The sequence below is a fragment of the Malaya genurostris genome, chromosome 3, assembly GCF_030247185.1.
Source record: "Malaya genurostris strain Urasoe2022 chromosome 3, Malgen_1.1, whole genome shotgun sequence".
NCBI lineage: Eukaryota > Metazoa > Arthropoda > Insecta > Diptera > Culicidae > Malaya > Malaya genurostris.
Window position 1 is genome coordinate 44465 of NC_080572.1, and position 20052 is coordinate 64516.

The 20052-nt window shown below is 35.8% G+C and overlaps 1 protein-coding gene across 1 annotated transcript in view; it reads right to left on the reverse strand.

Moving 5' to 3' along the window:
- Window positions 1-20052, reverse strand: part of LOC131438166 (homeotic protein labial) — a 49493-nt gene that overhangs the window by 2122 nt on the left and 27319 nt on the right. The window contains exons 2-3 of the mRNA XM_058607999.1: window positions 9600-9689; window positions 2961-3136 (exon numbers count right to left, since the gene is read on the reverse strand). Coding sequence (XP_058463982.1) covers window positions 2961-3136; window positions 9600-9689 — 266 coding nt within the window. The remainder of the gene's footprint in view (window positions 1-2960; window positions 3137-9599; window positions 9690-20052) is intronic.

Below are 20052 nucleotides of genomic sequence, written 5' to 3' on the forward strand. Positions count from 1 at the left end.
TCGAGCCCCGACCTTGAAGGATTCGTAGTGTCATTAGGATCATTAGCACCAACCATGCAATGGTTCTGTACACTCTGAATCGACTGCGAAGTCTGTTGAAACAGAAGGTCAAAAAACACTACAGGAAAGTACTACCAAGGCTTTGCTCTCAAGCGCATGACGATTAAACAGATTAGTACAAATCTTTCAGTCCAGAGCACTCATCCAGAAACACTAATATGCATTTCGAAAAGAAAACAGTCAGGAGAGTAATGTCAGAGATACAACTGGATAACGTGAATACTAACAAAACTGACATGCTTTATCCACACATCCGAATATCGAAAATCGCAATTACTAGTTGAATGATTATGCGAATTAAGGAGTGTATCGAAAATAAGTTATCCACATACATTTGTGTTGTACGCATGTATTTGTGATGGTTTTTTATGCTCAGATCATAGCATGCTGTGCGTTTGGCTGTCAGCTTTCGTTTGTTTATTTGTTTGTGCGGTTGAAATTCTGCGTTTTCAGAATGTCGCGTGCTGAAAACGAGGTGAAAATTAAGGTTCTGGACATATGGCAAAGTGAGAAGGGTATTACTATGCGAAAATTGGCTAAGCGGTTTGGAATTCATCATGCCAGTGTTAAAACCATCATTAATAAGTTTGGGGAACACTATTCTTTGGATGAGCTACCAGGAGGAGACAGAAAACCCGGTTCTTCCAACCCGAAACTGGACCAGAAAGTCTAAAAAATGCGATGCAACACTTGTCCGGAACTTGATGAAGAGCGTTCGATTAAAAGTTCGAAAATTCGTGAAGGAATAACTTAAATTTTTCATCCGATTTTCATTATGTTCAAGTTTAACCTCGTACAATGAAAGATTAATTTTTAGTTTGAATATAATATCGTTTTAATCGTAATTTGAACGAAAAGTTTCAATACTTCACTTGCATAATTGTAACGGTACAATTATAAAGCGGAACACACGAAAGCAAAACAGGCAAACATAGTAGAGAAGGACGTAGTCCTACGTCAAAATTTACGATTAAATAAAAAATGCAATGTTCAAATTCATTAATAAATCCAAAAATCCACAACAAATCGTTTCTATCCATCTGGAATTTCAATAACTTACTTGTCAAACCTTTCACGAAAATACAAATTGTATAGCAAGCTGAAAGAATATCCACAATTCGAAAGCCGTCTTCGTCTTCGATTTTAAGAATTTAAAAAATATAAATTATTGATATCCACTCGCCAAGCGTGAACAAGAAAAAAAGGATGATTTCTTAAGATGTATAGGATTAGATTAAACAAAAACAAAAATTTGAGAAAATTGATTAAATCTTCATTGGAATCAATAAAACGATCAATATAATTTAACTAGCTGAATTGCCCGGCGTTGTTCGTAAATATTTCGTGAAGGCAAGGCCGCAAAAGGATTCTAGAAATTGCCTTGCTCATCGAATTACTCTGAATGTAGAGAAACACGGCAACCCGATTGAACAGTACCCCTCACATGTTCAGATTGAACTATTCTTTTTTAGTGAACTAGTTGTTTACAATTATAAAAATTGGTGCTTGTCGAAAAATGTCGATTTTCACAATATTCGAATCATTTTACCTCGGATTCCCTCTGCTAGTAAACTTTTACAAAACACACCCACTCTTCCTAAATATTTTTATAGTAACCTATGAGCAGCAATAATAACTGTGTGGAAATCTATTGAGTTGTTTCAGAGATATGTTCGATCATAAAAACGATTTGAACTTAGCACTCCCTTTGGAATGAGACCCTTAATTTACCCCCCGCCTCTTCTTTTCCCCTTAAAATGCTCATAAGATCATCTGAAGTGCAAATAATATCTGTACTTAGTGTTACGGACCCACCCATAGTAAAGTATTATGAAAATAATTAACAAAACTAAACTGCTCTTCAAGCGAGATGCAGGCCGAGAAAAGCCGCTCTTCAAGCGGGTCTAGAGTCAAATTTTTACATTTAGATTTTAAGATTTTAATCACTCCGTCCAGATAATGGGGAAAATTATTGTTCCTGCTGGGCTTATGATCAGTATTGGTAAGTATAAGAGAAATCAATGTAGTGTTGAATAAAATACATACTTTCGATTTGTCATAAGATGCTTATTTCCAAGGTACAATCGTAATTGTTGAATTGATTTTAAATGACTCGATTGCCGTATCTATTATTATATAATCAAAGTATTAACTTAAAGATCGCGTTTACTTTTATATTTTGATTGTTTACAATCGATTTTTGAAACCAGATTTAATATATTTTCATTGTAAGTGTTGGATTTGTTAACGGATGAATTGTAAAAATAACTAATTTTCAGTTGGTTTCACATAAGGTTGTCATAACTAAGTTCAGTGTTGCAATGATTGGATGGAAAACAGATATGAAAACTAACAGAAAAGAGTTTTCATTTATTTGACCTTTTTAAACTACTCTTCCGCTTTGACATTGTATAAATCTATCCAGTCATATCAGGGAAAAGTTCGTGCACAAAAATATTACATACACACAGGCGTCTCGACGAACTGATTAAAAGAATATATCTCGGCTAATTTTTCAAAATGGCGTATAAGCAAGTGACAGTTTCTCTTTGTTTACTTTCTCTTCTATTAATTACCAAGCGGTTTCCACGTTCATCACTCAACTCTTTGCATGAAATGATACCCGAAATTTTCGACTTTCAAACAGAATAGTGATATCAAAGAAAATCTTTTTAATCACATCACAATAATCGAAAGAGAGAGTGATTAAAGAGAAACTGTCACTTGCTTATACACCCTAATGAAAAATTAACCGAGATATGACACTTGGCCCTTCGGGAAAAAGCTGGTTGAATCACCACAATTACACACGTATATTTTTTCGACAAGTATCCAAACAAATTATTACGTAATACTATGAACCAATAAGTCATTTTGATTTGCAGAATGTTAATATTTACCTGAGTTTCATTCAGATGCAACGAATTCGCTATTTCTATCCTCCTAGCTCTCGTTAAGTATTTGTTGAAATGGAACTCTTTCTCTAGTTCGGTGAGTTGTTTATTGGTGAAATTAGTGCGCCCCGTGCTTGTACTGTTCATCAAAAAATTTGTGTGATGCGTAGCAGTGTTGGTGCCTAAAAACAAGGACTTGATATATTCGTTTGAATTTTTAGTACTAAAATAAAAATGTATGAAATATTTTTGAGGAATCTTCTTAAAAATCATGATTTGCGGGGATCACTGTATCTTAGCGCAGACTAATCAGAAGTGAACAAATCAAAGCAGCATAGTTAAAGCAGAAGTTTTTCTAGAGATTTTTAAATTTTTTTTTCAATTTTTGGTGGTTGTTCAAATTCGACAGAACGATTTTTCACGAAAAAATCGGCCATTTTGTAGCTGGTAAACCTCCCCTAGAACCAAACAACGGAAAGGAAAACGTTGGGGTCTGATTGTTTTTATGTAGAAAGTGTGTGCAAAATTTGAAAAAAATTGGTGCGGTAGTTTTTAAATGACGATGGACCCACACGATGGACTTTCAAAACTAGCTTTCGAGAAAAACGCGTTTAACGTTTATTGTCTACAAAATCGAAGGAAACAATTTATTATTCAGGGGAGCACGTAGGCTTTAACATTCTCAAAAAGCCATATTTTTACTTTTGTATTTTGTTATAATGAAACATTTCGAGAATGTTTTATCAAGTTTCTAAGTCAATCGAAGTAGAAATCGAATATATTATTCGTAGTAAAAAAATAATTAAAATTCTCGGTCAATCGAATCATCATTTTTGCAATTAACTCGAGATTCAAATATAAAATTTATAGAAATAGCACAAAAAATTATTTTTTTCGCGCTGCTACACGGTAGGAATTAATTGTCAATCCAAGATTCTAATGATTAAACATTGGGTAAGCCAAATAGAAGTCAATATAGACACAACAAAATCACTCATACAATTGGTCAATCGAAGAATTAAAAATTCAACTAAAATTTGAACCACATCGGTCGTTTACAGTCAGATCAAATACCAAGTTCTTTTCTACTAGGAAGTCTTCTGAGTTGTGGAATTTATAGAGAGAAAGGTATTTTAAATGTCCTTACAAAAGAGACTGAGATGGGACACTGGCCGTTCGCAATCTGAATATGTACGGAGTATTATTTAATCGGATAGCCGTCTAAGTTGTGTTTCACTACTTTCAGAGTATTTCAACGGACAGGACAATTTCTGGAATCGTTTTGCGGCCTTGCCTTCACGAAATATTTCCGAACAAGGCCGGGTAATTCAGCTAGTATGCGATATATGAGTTCGGTAACCAAAACTGCATTGAATCTTCTTCGACCGGATATGAAGAAGGAATCGCTATACCAACTATTTCAACAATGTTTCATAGACCAGAATTTAGTTAGGGAATCTAAAAATCCAGAAAATTTCGCTTAAACATAGACATGAATTTTTCATTTTTCATCAATTCAATCTATTTGTCTTGTAGTTGTGAACAGAGATGTCTATCTTCTCTGTATGACGAAGATTTACTATTAAGTACTTCTTTCTGTTAATTTAAAAATTAAATCACAGAAGTGTTCGCTCACCAGCACGCGCCAGTGATCACTTAGGTGTATTTAGGCAAGAGCGCGAAAGAGCGATTTATTTGAAGAGAATGTGGTTCTCTCGCACCAGCTTATTTAACCACAAACACACTCTAGTGAAATGCCATCACTGGTTGTGAATCTGGCTGTTTTCGAAATTGCAAACGGATTCAAACTGAGATATCAAATTTCGAAATATCGTCAAATCTCGATATTAAGACTTTGGAAGGAATTTTTAAAAGAATGCATTTTTCTTCAAATCAACATCTTCAGCTCATCGTTGGACGAGAGGTTAAAGCCGGGTATAAATAAATGATATACAATACAATACGTTGGACGAGATACGGAGAATATGTGAATTTAATATTTAAACTTAATGAGCTTATTGAAATAAGAATATCAATTTGTTGTCAGTCGGTGTTGAACAGTCGTTCGCACCGTACGCGTATAGCTCTTGGCTCATGGAAAATTTTTCTGGCTACCTAGAGTTTCATTGATTCAAGGCTTCAGTCTTTTTCAAGCCTTTTTAAAGACTAACAATTAGCCGGCCTTTCTCAAGGCTGTACAAAGAGTGATAATTGAGTGACCAAGGATACAAAGAGTGATATTAGAGTGACTAAGAAATTAATCAGGCTTTTTTAAGGCTAGCTATTCAGTCTTTATTAAGACTACCACAAAATCAGTCTTTATCAAGACTTTTCCAAACTAGGAGTCTAATCGAAAACTAATTTAACCTAGTTAATTTAATTTCAAATTTCATTCATTTCAAAAATGCCTCCGTCCAACCGGAAAGGCAACAAGCCTAAGGCTAAAAATAATTCAATACGAAATAAATCACAATCCGTTATTCAACATTTTCCTAATAACATTCACGATCTTATAGAATCTGAATGTAAAAATAAAAGACAACGGACGGATTTCCCTTCCGTTGATCCTATGCCGTCTAACAATATTTACGAGATTCTTCCTGAATCCGATTGTAGCGACATAGAAGAAAATTCTTCAAAAATTCCCAAAACGGACGCTTGTCGTTCTGGGAAGAAACATCAATCTATGCCACCAGTGACGGTGATAATTTCCGATTTCAAAGCATTCCGTACTGAGCTTTCTACTTTTCTCCCGGAAGTAAAAGTCTCAATTCAAATCGGACAAAGAGGAAAATGTCGAGTCTTGGTTGATGGATTGGAAGATTACGAACGTCCTGTCAGGGAAAAAATTTTAAACGTTCGTTCGCTTAGACAACAAGTCAAATCAACGACCTTCAATTTACAGAACATACCTGAAAATCAAAAAACCGTTACAAATGCCACGCCTAATTCTTCTAAGACCCTTATTTCCTCGAATTTAAAACAAAAAACAGGTACGCCTTCCAATTCGTCTTCTAACGAAAACAATTTATTGACAGGTAGATCGACCTCGTCATCATCATCTTCTAATGTCACTTATGCTAGTATAACAAGTAGAAATCTACCACCTAATTCTTCTAATGTAAATAATCAAAACACAGGAACGCCTTGCAGTTCATCTTCTAACGAAAACAATTTATTAATAGGTAGATCGGCCAGATCATCTTCTTCTAGTGGCAGTTCTAATGACAGTCTACCTACAAATATTCCTTCAATGCCATTCGCTTCTTTAAATGAAGTTGATTTAAACGATATAACTGAAAATAAAATGATCTACCTACAAGATCAACTTTTTCAAATGATCATCCGAATGAATTCGACTTCATCACTTTTTGAAGCATTTGTTTTTTGTTTCAGTTATAGAGGCTTTAACATTAATGTCATTCACCTCTTCGGGCCAGAAAAACTTTCTGACCCTATGTGCGGGGTTGGGAATCGAACCCAGGCGGACTGCGTGAAAGGCATCGACTTACCCAACACGCTATACCCGTCCCCTTTTGAAGCATTTCAAATCGGATGGAAATTTGCAAATGATATTATAATGAATTTAAAATTTAACAGTGATGTTAAATAATTATTTGAATATTTTAAATTGGAATGCTCGATCTTTGAAATCGAGTGAAGATGAATTTTATAATTTTCTCAAAGTTCACAAAATTCATATTGCCATTGTGACAGAAACTTTTCTTAAACCAAATGTCAAATTGAAAAGTAATCCACATTTTGTGGTTCATCGATTTGACAGGTTTACTGGAATGGGTGGTGGAGTTGCCATTTTTGTCCAACTTTGACTTAGACCATCTTCCAGTAACATTCAGACTCTCCAACGAAGCTATAATTAATCAAATTAGTTCTATATTCAACTTTCATAGAGCTAATTGGTTGGATTACAGATCTCACATTGAAAATCATGTGGATCATGAAACTATTTTAGAAAATTCTGCGGACATCGACACAGCAACTGATAATTTGAATCATTACATTATAGAAGCTAGAAATCTTTCAGTTCCCAAGGCTCAAACAAAATTAAATTCTCCTATCATCGATGACAATCTTCAACTGCTTATTCGGTTGAAGAATGTTCGTCGACGACAATATCAACGTTCTCGTGATCCTGCTATGAAAAACATAGTTAAGGATTTACAAAAAGAAATTAAACATAGATTTACTCTTTTGCGAAATGAAAATTTCGCTAAAGAAGTTGAACAAATTAAATCATATTCAAAACCTTTCTGGAAACTTTCTAAGGTTCTTAAGAAACCTCAGAAACCAATTCCTGCTCTCAAGGAAGGAAATCAAATACTTCTTACAAATGGCGAAAAAGCTCAAAAACTTGCTCGGCAGTTCGAGAGTGTACACAATTTTATTTTGAACGTTGTGAGTGAAGTCTCACTGAAATATGAGCATATTTCAACCCAAGTGTTATCACAAGATGACATTATTGAGACGAATTTTGATGAAAATAAATCAATTATTAGGAAACTCAAAAACATGAAGGCTCCTGAGTCCTGGTAATGATGGAATTTTCAATATTCTTATTAAAAATCTTCCCGATGTTGCCTTGAGACTCCTGGTTAGAATTTTCAACAAGTGTTTTTCACTAGCTTACTTCCCAAAAAGATGGAAAAAACGCTAAAGTTATTCCTATCCTCAAACCTGATAAAAACACAGCAGAAACATCGTTATCGACCAATTAGCTTACTTTCTTCTATCAGTAAACTTTTTGAAAAAATTATCTTGTAGAGAATGATGTCTCATATAAATGAGAATTCAATTTTTTACCAGAGCAGTTTGGATTTCGTCATGAACATTCAACTACTCATCAACTTGTCAGAGTAACGAACATGATAAAATCAAATAAATCTTCTGGGTTATCCACTGGAGTTGCTCTTCTAGACATAGAAAAAGCATTCGACAGTGTTTGGCACAAAGGTTAATAGCAAAAATGTTGTCAGAAATAGCTATTCTGTGACGACACAAGCCTGTTAGCCACAGGTAGAAATCTAAGAGTGATCTGCAGTCGCCTACAAAGAAGTTTAAATATTTTCAGTGATTATCTGTCAAAATGGAAAATTAAACCAAATGCAGCAAAAACGCAATTAATTATCTTTCCTCATAAGCCAAGAGCTTCTTTTCTTAAACCAAACAATAATCAAATTATCAAATTGAATGGCTTGGAATTGACATGGTCTGATCAAGCTAAATACTTAGGTTTAACGTATGACAAAAAACTCACTTTCAAGGATCACATTGAAGGAATCCAGGCAAAGTGAAATAAATATATTAAATGTTTATATCCTCTTATAAACAGAAATTCTATGCTCTGTCTAAAAACAAATTGTTAATTTATAAGCAAATTTTCAGACCAGCCATGCTTTATGCAGTACCGATTTGGTCAAGTTGTTGTTCCACCAGGAAGAAAACGCTTCAAAGGATTCGAATAAAATTCTGAAAATGATTTTGAAGCGTCCTCCCTGGTTTAGTACAAATGAGTTACACAGACTCACAAATATAGAACCATTAAATGTAATGTCACATAATATTATAAGCAAATTCCGACAAAAATCGATGCAATCTTCAATTGAATCGATTCGCTCTCTGTATTAGCTAGTAAGTTAGTATATAAGTTCCTTTTCCCCAATACACAATACAAGTAGGTGTAGAATTTTCCCTACACAAAAATCTCAGAATTGCGGAAGCAAATGATGTCCTCATGGTAATAACCAAATGATGTATATAATAGGGCTGAAAAGTCACCACTTGTGGCTGAACACCCAATTTAAATCTTAATAATTTAATTTTAACTCATATTCCAATAAAAAGTTATTTAAAAATAAATATCAATTTGTTGAGTACGCTAAGCCGTACTACACCTCAACAAGTTTGAAGTCTACTGTTTGATTTTGATATTTCCGCATGTCTATATAAACTTGTCATGATTACATTTACTCAGAGCCTTTCTCAGAAAGATTTTTTAAGACAGTGAAACCTATCATTTGCGACTCATTGTCCACCTGTTGACAACCTGTTGTTTAATGCTCACTAAAAATGGGCTAGTGCCCACTAGTGGGCTGTAAGGACTACTTCGGGGATCACTGGTGTTGAGGCTGAGGTGAACAACCAGCACAAAACAAACAGGGACGAAGAAATGGTAATGAACGATCAACAGACGCCAAAATGCGCATTTAATGAAACCTCCAGCCTCTCAAAAGCATTTAGAGATTTAACAAAAACGGCAGCATTCTGCAATCCGGAAAAAGGCAGAACGATTCGCAATATTTTTGAGCAAAAGTAAATTCGGAACCCTTTAAAAAAATGTCAAACGATCTTCTAAAATCTGTTAAGGTTAATATATTAAGCATTCATTCACCTTAGGAAGAACGCCGATTAGTGGCCTCCCGTTTTAATGATCACTTACAACTTGGAACAGGAAACCAATAGATCAATTCTGAATTGAAATAATTCATGACCCTACGGACTTGATAGAAGCATGTGAGGATGTCAAACGCTTTCTAAAAAAGTTCACTGTGCATGAAGACTAATTTCACTTTAAACTGACAGGGTCTAACCATACTTGATATGAAACAAGGTTAATATAATACTTACCAATATTTGGTTCAGATAATCCTCTAAGTGGATCAATAACATGATGATTGATATGGAATTCCGGAACTGTTTGTGAGACTGACTTTTGTACTAAAATAGAGAAAAAATACGCTGAATGAATGAAATCAAATGAGTAGCGTTGATTAATAGCAACGATGGGTTATAGAATGATTTTTCAATATATGTTAGGTATTAAATTATACTCATGCATTCTTACTAGACAGCTGTTATTGTTTTTTATTTTTTTCATAAATATTAAAAAATAGCTATAGCATTCGCTCCAACTTTGGATAACATTTCGATTCAGTTCAACGAACAGGAACTATATACGCAATTGGTTGTTTTGATCTGATGATTAATTTTCGAATGATACAAACTTTTATTTCAAGATTTACAGTTTATTGACAATATGTGTCACAATTGACAGTACTCTTCAGCATGACATTTTTGCTCGATTTTTTTAGCACAGTTACTTTTTGGCAAAAATAACAGCAAACACGGCTTTGTCGTGTTAAGCCTTATACACTGAAGTCTTTTTTATGCGAATTTACGCACCGCATAAAAAACCGCATAACTCTGAAAATTCGCATAAAAAAAACCGCATAACTCTGAAACTTCGCATAAAAAAACCGCATAACTCTGAAACTTCGCATAAAAAAGACCGCAGAAGGGAAACCGCATAACTCTGAAAATTCGCATAAAAAAACCGCATAACTCTGAAACTTCGCATAAAAAAAACCGCATAACTCTGAAAATTCGCATAGAAAAAGTCGCGTAAAAACCGCATAAAAAAGAGCGCATAAAAAAAGACCTCAGTTTATTTGAAATTCTGCACTATCTTTGAATTCAAAGCGATAACCCATATATTTTTATAACTAAAAATGTTTTTTTTCAACATTTGTCCGGATTATTTTAATAAAGCAATCCATGACCAGTGGATTAGGCATGTTTTTATACCTAGAAGTAAGTATAGCATGAAAGTAATTTCAAACGCAAAGACATGTCTATATAAACTTGTCATGATTACATTTACTCAGAGCCTTTCTCAGAAAGATTTTTTAAGACAGTGAAACCTACCATTGGCGACTCATTGTCCACCTGTTGACAACCTGTTGTTTAATGCTCACTAAAAATGGGCTAGTGCCCACTAGTGGGCTGTAAGGACTACTTCGGGGATCACTGGTGTTGAGGCTGAGGTGAACAACCAGCACAAAAAAAAAACAGGGACGAAGAAATGGTAATGAACGATCAACAGATGCCAAAATGCGCATTTAATGAAACCTCCAGCCTCTCGAAAGCATTTAGAGATTTAACAAAAACGACAGCATTCTGCAATCCGGAAAAAAGGCAGAACGATTCGCAATATTTTTGAGCAAAAGTAAATTCGGAACCCTTTAAAAAAATGTCAAACGATCTTCTAAAATCTGTTAAGGTTAATATATTAAGCATTCATTCACCTTAGGAAGAACGCCGATTAGTGGCCTCCCGTTTAAATGATCACTTACAACTTGGAACAGGAAACCAATAGATCAATTCTGAATTGAAATAATTCATGACCCTACGGACTACGGACTTGATAGAAGCATGTGAGGATGTCAAACGCTTTCTAAAAAAGTTCACTGTGCATGAAGACTAATTTCACTTTAAACTGACAGGGTCTAACCATACTTGATATGAAACAAGGTTAATATAATACTTACCAATATTTGGTTCAGATAATCCTCTAAGTGGATCAATAACATGATGATTGATATGGAATTCAGAATTGTTTATTGTGACGATTACCATGGTAACTATAAGCACACTTTATCATTGCAAGCGTCATAAACATGTTTGATATTAGTGAATACAAAGATATTTGAAATAAACATAACTCTCTTGCAAACGATACAATACCGAATCATTACATCAGCGTCATAAACTTCTTGATGATCTCAACCAATGTGTTTATAAGTGGCAGTGACGATTGTGAGCTCGACGCAATATTGACAAAAATAAACCCTCACTGATTTATATCGACTTATTTCTACTTCTATGTAAACTCTCTTTTGTTCAATTGGGTTGTTTATTTTTTTATCTCGATTATGGAGGTTTTAACCTTAAGGTCATTCGTCTCTTCGGGCCAGAAAAACTTTCTGACCCCTATGAAATCGAACCCAGGCGGGCTGCGTCAAAAGCATCGGCTTTCCCATTACGCAATACCCGCCCCTACAAAAAATTCGGTTGAGATCACATGCAGAATAGTTAGTTAGTTTTCTTTATGAAAGAGACTTTCAGCCGGTGGCTGGTTCGTCTCTGTCTTGCAGAATAGTTTAATTGGCAAATCCACTTCTCTGGATAGAAAAAAACTACGGTTCAGAGACCTGCCACTGCGATAATTTTATCGCGTAATTACATTTCTGAGAGGCATTCTGTCAGTTATTTTCGAATAAGTTTTTCTATAGGGATATGCCACAACATATGGAGGTTAAAATCGGGGTAAAATAAACTCAGTAATGACACTTCCAGGTGAAAAAGTTCTATCTGTTAAAAACGTGACCATCATTCTCGATCACGAACTTTTTGCGCAAGTTTTTACTATGCTTATTGTCTCAAGAAACATCACATTGCACTAGTACGCAGGTTTCTTGATTACGAAGTTACAATTTGGGCTCATGTTCACATCGGCCTCGTGTGAATCGGGGGGTTGAATGGAGTTATATTTCGACAAATAGTTACAAGGAGGGGGGACTTAGTAGAACGTTACGTCACGGAAGTACATATTTTGTTTCTATTTCTTCGCGTTTCGCCTTCGGCTCGTCAGTGCTTAAACTGCAAAGACAAATATGCTTTCATGCAACTTTCTTTTTCTCTTCTAATTCCGTAGTAACTAACTGGAGGTGAAGTTCCTTTCACCGGATGCAAGAAGGTTTTTGAGTTACAATGATAAGTGTAAGAATTCATCATACATTTTTAGTTTGAAAGATTCAGAAGATGAATCAGAGTTTGTTGAACTTATATATCTTCTTATATTATGTTCATTTTATTTATGTTTAGGAAAATATTTAAATACGAATATATACATATATATATATATATATATATATATATATATATATATATATATATATATATATATATATATATATATATATATATATATATATATATATATATATATATATATCTCATATACATCAGATATACATTCGCTCATAGAATCTCAGGATACTATCGGATACGAAGTTCCTACAAATACGTATTTTTTACAAAATCTAGCACTTTGTTGAACAAATCATTTCTCTAGAATTCATTTGAAAACAGTTAGAACGAAAAAACTGTTTTTTTTAACCTTTTAGTAATTACCGAATAATGAGTTAGATTTTTTCAGCAAAGTTACCAGAAATTGCAATGACTACAATATTGTCAAAGACGAAATCTCTCTATCTGTTTCTAGTAAAAAGTTAATTTTTCTATTTGTCTTTACACGCGTGATGGAACATGGTCGTTCATTCACAAAAGATCGCGTCAATAACCCCTACAACTTTGCAGAAGACACCAACAAGGAAAAGTTTATGGTAAGACCGCCAAATAATTAAGCATGAAATTGCAGTTTTGGACTCCTGTGGATTGAACAGAAATCAGTTGAAATCGTTTATTGAACCAAATACTTGAGAGTAGTAGATCATGCTTCACGTGCAACCTAACCTGACTTAGAGCATGGGATAATCAACAACGTAACATAGATGGTCACGCCCAGAAGAAGGGAAGAAATTTTAGCTCTACAATTGTTGCTACTAGTGCCCAAGAAATTTTCTACATTACCACAAGTGTCACAGCAAAGAGGTGGTGCTAGAAAATGTTCAGGATTTATCTTGGTAGATAATCGATACGATGTTCGTAGATTGATTCAAAATTGAATTGGTCTGCTCACATTGACTTCAGGATTAAAAGAGCTTGCATGGCTTTCGGCCAATGCAGACGAGCTTTTGGAAAATCATGGGGACTCAAACTCAGCAACATTCATTGGATCTACACAACTATTGTTAGACCAATTTTAGCATATGGATGTCTTGTATGGTGGCAGAAAGGAGAAGTCGCGACAGTTCAGTCAAAGCTAAATCATCTCCAAAGGATGGTCCTAATGGCGATGACAGGAGCATTCACGACAACTCCTACTGCTGCTCTAGAGGCGCTACTGTGCATTAAACCTCTACATGTGTTCCTAAAACAAGAAGCATTATCTTGTGCATATCGTCTTAAGGTTACAGGGCTTTGGAATAGTAACCCTTTAGATTATGCTACTAGCCACATTCGCTTGTGGTCTCAAATGGTTACGTGGGATGAGTATTTACTCGTTCCTAGTGACCTAACTCTCACATGCAGTTTTCCTTTCAAAACATTCAATGTGAGCTATCCTCTTCGTGAGGAATGGTTGTCTGGTTGTCTGGAACGACAACTTGATGAACGCATAGTTTGTTATACGGACGGTTCTCTGTTGAATGGTCGTGCTGGTGCTGATGTCTACTGTCGTGAAATGAGGAGCAGTCTCTTTCACTTGGTAGATACTGTACTGTGTTCCAAGCAGAAATCTACGCGATTCTGTGTGGAGTACAATCGGCACTTCAGCAGAGGATCTGTGGTAAACGAATTTATTTTTGTTCCGACAGTCAGGTAGCCTTAAAAGCACTCGGTTCGAATGACTCACGGTCGAATCTAGTGATCGCATGTCGAACTCAAATTGAAGACCTCAGTATTTCAAATGCTGTTTACTTCTTATGGGTACCCGGCCATTCTGGTTTACGAATGGGCTGATGAGTTGGCTAGAGCTGGTGCAACGAATGATTTCGTTGGTCCTGAACCAGCTTTACCAATTTCAACTAGTTGGATGAAGCACGAGATTCGTTCTTGGGTTGCATCCAAACATGCCAGCTACTGACGCAGCTTGCAAACTTGCGCTCAGACAAAAGCATTTCTACCAGATTTAAATCTGAAAATGTCAAAGTGTCTACTGCATTTCTCCAAGCATCATTGCAGTATTCTGGTCAGAGCTCTGACTGAACATTTCAAACTCAATTATCACATGGCTTCTATTCAACGTGCTGAGTATTATTCGAGTGATTTGTGTGAATGCGATTATGGTACTTCATATCATCTGATATGTAAGTGTCCCGCATTGACGCAACTACGTATCCGGGTTTTTGGTTCTCCATACATGGTTGAGTTTGTGTATGCGGAGCTAAAATTACAGGATATTCTCTCGTTTCTCACCCAATGTGGTGTGGAGCTATAGTCAGAAGGGTTCATCGTTCTTCCTGGAGTGAATGAATCCCTTAAATAGGGTTTAGCAGATTGTTTGGCATCCTTTGGGGGGTACCGAATTTACTTCTGCTCGTACATACTGCGAATCGTTCTGCATTCTTCCGGGAGTGCAGAATCAGAAGGGTTCATCGTTCTTCCTGGAGTGAATGAATCCCTTAAATAGGGTTTAGCAGATTGTTTGTCATCCTTTGGGGGGTACCGAATTTACTTCTGCTCGTACATACTGCGAATCGTTCTACATTCTTCCGGGAGTGCAGAATGGTGTCGCTTTTGTAAGATCTCTAAATCCTCTCGGGGGTTGGAGGTTTTATTAACAGCAGACTGTTCGGGACCTCGTAGAGGTTCAGAATTTACTTCTGCTTCCACTAAATGTGATCCCCAGCAGATTGTTCAGCATCCCTCAGGGGTGTAGAATTTACTTCTGCTTTTATGTGTTTTTGTGTCGTCAATTTTTCCCATCCTCCTAGTCCAACCCTTACCATTTCCTTTCAAACCTTCCCTCTTATATATCGGGAAAATGATGCTAAAAACAAATTGATGGCAAGGCACAAATCTCCAAATATCAAGGGGAACGTGCCATTTGAGCCAATTTGTTCTGATTCCTGATTCCTGCTACTAGTGTCCAAGAAATTTTCTACATTACCACAAGTGTCACAGCAAAGAGGTGGTGCTAGAAAATGTTCAGGATTTATCTTGGTAGATAATCGATAGGATGTTCGTAGCCTGAGTGCTCAGTTGTAACTAATCTTTAAATGAATAAATAACCAACCGAGTCCCTATGATATATGATAAAAAAAATTATAGTCATATTTCATTTTATTTAGCGCAAAAAATATCTTTATGGTGCAAACGGAGAGAGTAGAAAAATGATTAAAAGTTGTAGAAGCGTGGCCTGATACTGATAACTGAAAGTAGAAAAAGAAATCCTGGTCTTGTCCGAAGAAAAAAAAAGTACAGGGTCCGGCACTCGAAGTGTAACCAATTAAAAAGGCCATAAATTCAGTTTGGAAAATTACTTTTACTTAATTCAAATTACAAAATGTGTAAAAATAATACAAAATTCAGAATCAATTCACTTTTGCTCGATATGACCACCTTTTGTCTTGACTTGATGACTTGAGAGAGCGAAGGAGTTGCTTCGTTTGGCCGAAAGCGGTCAATTTCCGAACATTGTATTTTCTGACGAGAAAATTTTTCCAATTGAGCAATTCGTAAACTCTCAAAACGATAGGGTTTACTTGACCGACCGTTCATACGAGAATTTGAGTCATCGATTGGCCACCAGGAGGCAGCACCCGCAACAGATAATGGTTTGGGCCGCTGTAACCGCAGATGGGCGCTCTTCAATCGTTTTCATCGAGCCTGGTGTCAAGGTAAATGCGACATATTATCGGGAAAGTATTCTGGAGGTTGCTTTGAAGCCGTGGGCAGACAAACATTTCGGTGGCAGACCATGGACGTTTCAGCAGGACTCGGCACCGTTTCACAAAGCTCGAGTGAACCAAGAATGGCTGAAAAACAACGTTCCGAACTTCATCACGTCCACACAATGGCTCTCGAATTCACCAGATGCGAATCCAATGGATTATTCTCTTTGGGCCATTTTGGAGAGCAAAGTCCGAACTAAAAGATACACCAGTCTCGAGGCGCTGAAAAAAGTTATTGTCCGCGAGTGGGCCAAAATACCTGCAAGTCACATTCGGCCAAACGAAGCAACTCCTTCGCTCTCTCAAGTCATCAAGTCAAGGCAAAAGGTGGTCATATCGAGCAAAAGTGAATTGATTCTGAATTTTGTATTATTTTTACACATTTTGTACTTTGAATTAAGTAAAAGTAATTTTCCAAACTGAATTTATGGCCTTTTTAATTGGTTACACTTCGAGTGCCGGACCCTGTACTATCAATCACCTATTGAGCCCCAGCCCCGTCAAATGAAGGTACTTTATAAGGTAGTACAATAACTGCTATTGTATTTTAATAAAATCCGACTACGGAATCCGGAGATTTTGGTCGACTAGAAATATCAGTTTGATATTCTATACAAAAAGGAGACTGACGACTAACCAAAATGCAATTGATCGCTTTGTTTTTCGATACTGAAATTATTTTCATTCAATTTATCTGTGGTTCAGCTGACCTGAGCTGAGCTGAAGTAGATCGCCCGTAGTGGCACTTCGTGATTGACCGAATGAGTGGAAATGTACAATGAACCAAGAAATGAAGCTTGGGAGAAGCAAATCATTTTCACTGTACATACCCGGTAACTCCTAACTTTTTGTTAAATGATCAATAACGACGCTGGCTACGACCAAAGGCTGTGCTACTGAGGGAAAGGAAGGAATGTTAGTCCGATACTCGTCGTTTCTAGAGACCGCGGGTACCACTGTATCACCACGAGCTACGGGATAGGAGATTTGTTAGTAGGGAGGGAAAGAGATCCGGATATGTTTTGGTAAACAATATGATCTCAACAAAACCTGATTTTCAATACTCAGGAGAAATATAATAAGTAAGAAAAATATAAAATATCTCCAAGGAACGATCTCACCAGTATCCCTTTTCTCCTGCTCACTCTGCTGTCAGCAACGCGAGATGAAACACGGCCACTGAATGAATAAAATAAAAACACTCGCGAAGTGGTCCGCTGTAACCCTTGACCTTCAGTCTGAATGGCGATCGACTTGTAAACTTTCACACATTCCATAGAAATCCGACAACACCGACAAAGCATGCAGATGGCGCTTCGATCGGTTAACATCGTCGCATTTTGGAGCGGTAAATTCTCTGTTTCCGCCGCTTAAGCATCTTTAGTTTTGCGAAACAAAATTATTCAATTAATAGCACTTTCACTACTAAACACACACTTACCACACCTGAACTATCACTCAAAATAACTTATCCAACCAAATTTTTAACTATACGTATCAAACAACACATCGGAATTATACTTATTTGCAAGCAGCACCAGGACACCGCATCGCAGTCCCAGTGATGCCAACTCAATTCCTTTTATTCATTTTTTTTGTGGTTCAATATATAAATTTCAGTTCAAAAGTTCAAATGCATATTCTACAATGGATCATATATATAGTCCGATTCACTCTCCGTCGTCTTCCAAGGAGATATCCTTTAAACCTACCGAGTTACCAAGACCACGAAATTTCAACAACTGTTTCAATAGTTTCGACTATTCGACGCTTAAATTTATCGAAATTTAGCGTTACGTAATTTGTGCATAACGCCTGTGTATAAAAATTACCTATCCAAAGTAATGGTCTGTTTGGATCGACAATTTTGGGTTTTATCATGGACAAAACTAATCATCATCATTTATCATGGACAAACTGAAAAAGATCCGTTTCATCGTTGTTAAACCACCTTTGCTCATGCTTACTCAAAAATTAAATTATAGAAAAAATAGTTTCTCATATTGAAGACTTATAGAAACTAGATAACATCAAATTATTTGATGATATAGATTGTTGTTCATTGATCAATCGGATTAATAAAATTCTCTGACTTACTCGGTGAACGGGGTTTCATTGTTCTGGAACATAAGATATAAACATAGTCGTAAATAGCAATCAATTCAATTGAATTCAATGATACGAAGTACTTGTTGCAGCGGGATTCGAGGTTGCAGAGCCAGGTCCCAAAACGGTATGTTAACTATCAATAGATTATTAAACCCACCTTTCTGAGACCTATTCATTTCAATTACATCTTATGCAATTTTCCAATAGCGTTAGATGATTGAATTTATCAATCTAAAAGTTTAATTTCGATTGATTAGAAAGAACTATAGCCTAAATGTTTGAAGTCATTTTACTTTTGTAAAGTTTCTTGTGCAGAACCAGAACTATGGAAAAAAAACTCTAAAATCTTAAATCCAATCTAATCAGACGAAAAGTTAAAAGGTGATAAAAATCCTTATCAAAAAACAAATGTAAGCTTCGATGAGGCAAGAAATGTTCATCGTTTCGTGTATGGGTGCGTATCTACGATTGAAAACATAATAAACCCTAACAAATATTTGATCAATGTTCGATAACCAAAGTCTAAGTAAAAAATTTGAAACGAAAAAGCCATCGATCCACTTTCGTTTAGATTGACATGATGTCAAGATAACGTAAAATAGCTACTGAATTCAGTTTAGGGTACAACACATAGTCCTCTGCCGTTGAGTTTTATAAAAATCAACCTTTGATCAATTCATCACTCCACCCGTGATAGTGCATCAAAATATAAAAAAATATATATATCGTTTGATTATCAAAGCAAATAACTTTGTGCCCAGTGAGTTGTCACTGTGATCTATTTCATATTGTTTTGATATTAAAAACGGTATTAGTTTGACCTTGTTTGCCTAGAATGCAATTAATCTTTTGCTGACCTTAAACCATTTTTTATATACTTTGACTAAATAATAGCTACATCTCCAAGCGATCGATCTGAAGGTTGAAATCAGGGTAAAATAATCGACAAAAATATCGGTGTTAGTACTATCATAACCGAATTTTGATTACACAGGGTGACTGGAAATTGATGGTATTGTATTGTATATCATTTATTTATAGTCGGCTTTAACCTATCGTGAAAAATTAATGGTGGAGGAAAGTAGGTGATTATAGGCATCATTTGTAATCAAAAATTGTATAGGAAAATAGATCTGAATATCACTCTTAACTGTGCAAAAGTCATTTTATTCTGGCCCATCATGCTTCTTTTTCCTTGGATACTCTTAGTATAGTAATGCTAATGAAAAATGTTACAACAATGATAGTTATCAACGTTGACTGTCTTACCACTAACTCTTGTTTACCACCACCGCGTACCAGAAAATGCAGGTTTCGAGCAGCGAACGCACCGATATTTTCTGTTATGAGTTTGCTGACGGTACACGCTTAGAAAAAGTTACTCAGAGTTTGAGTACTAGTTACTCATTTTCAAATGATACCATTTGTAGCAACAGGTTGTATTTTTTGTTAGTGAGATCGCGTGTTTCGAGGGTGAGTCGCTTAACACGAACGGTGTTGTGTCTGCAAAAACCGGAATGATAAACTCCGTGTTGTGCTTTAGAATGGAAACGAATATGCTCAAATGTCATTTATGAGGAATAAGTGTATGATTGGTGCCTGAGCATAACTGACAT